Below are 579 nucleotides of genomic sequence, written 5' to 3' on the forward strand. Positions count from 1 at the left end.
TGTGACACAGTGGGGTGTGTGTGACACAGGGTGTGTGTGTGACACAGTGGGGTGTGTGTGACACAGCGGTGTGTGTGTGACACAGGATGTGTGTGTGACACAGTGGGGTGTGTGTGACACAGTGGGGTGTGTGTGACACAGGATGTGTGTGTGACACTGTGGTGTGTGTGTGACACAGGGTGTGTGTGTGACGCCCTGTTTGCCTTGCAGTGAAGGTGATGCCGTTCGCCAACCTGATGAGTCTGCTGGGCTCGGGCACCGACCCCACGGCCGTGCTGCGCTGCGTGCAGCAGGTGGCGCTGCTGGTCCAGGGAAACTGGGTGGTGAAGAGGTACGGCCCGGCTTTGTACCGGGAGCGCGCCGGGATGGTGCCGGGAACGCGCCGGGGTCATACCGGGAACGCGCCGGGATGGTGCCGGGAACGCGCCGGGGTCATACCGGGAACGCGCCGGGATGGTGCCGGGAACGCGCCGGGGTCATACCGGGAACGCGCCGGGATGGTGCCGGGAACGCGCCGGGGTCATACCGGGAACGCGCCGGGATGGTGCCGGGAACGCGCCGGGGTCATACCGGGAACGC

General features: G+C 66.0%; 1 protein-coding gene across 3 annotated transcripts in view; it reads left to right on the forward strand.

Moving 5' to 3' along the window:
* POLR3E (RNA polymerase III subunit E) overlaps window positions 1-579 on the forward strand; it is a 29,306-nt gene that overhangs the window by 12,551 nt on the left and 16,176 nt on the right. For all 3 annotated transcript variants that reach the window (XM_042036798.1, XM_042036797.1, XM_042036799.1), the window contains one exon: window positions 211-331. In XM_042036798.1, the coding sequence (XP_041892732.1) occupies window positions 211-331 (121 nt within the window). The remainder of the gene's footprint in view (window positions 1-210; window positions 332-579) is intronic.

This window comes from Corvus kubaryi, unplaced genomic scaffold, assembly GCF_017639235.1.
Source record: "Corvus kubaryi isolate FWS band 111438036 unplaced genomic scaffold, C.kubaryi_AGA036_p1.0 37387, whole genome shotgun sequence".
Lineage (NCBI taxonomy): Eukaryota > Metazoa > Chordata > Aves > Passeriformes > Corvidae > Corvus > Corvus kubaryi.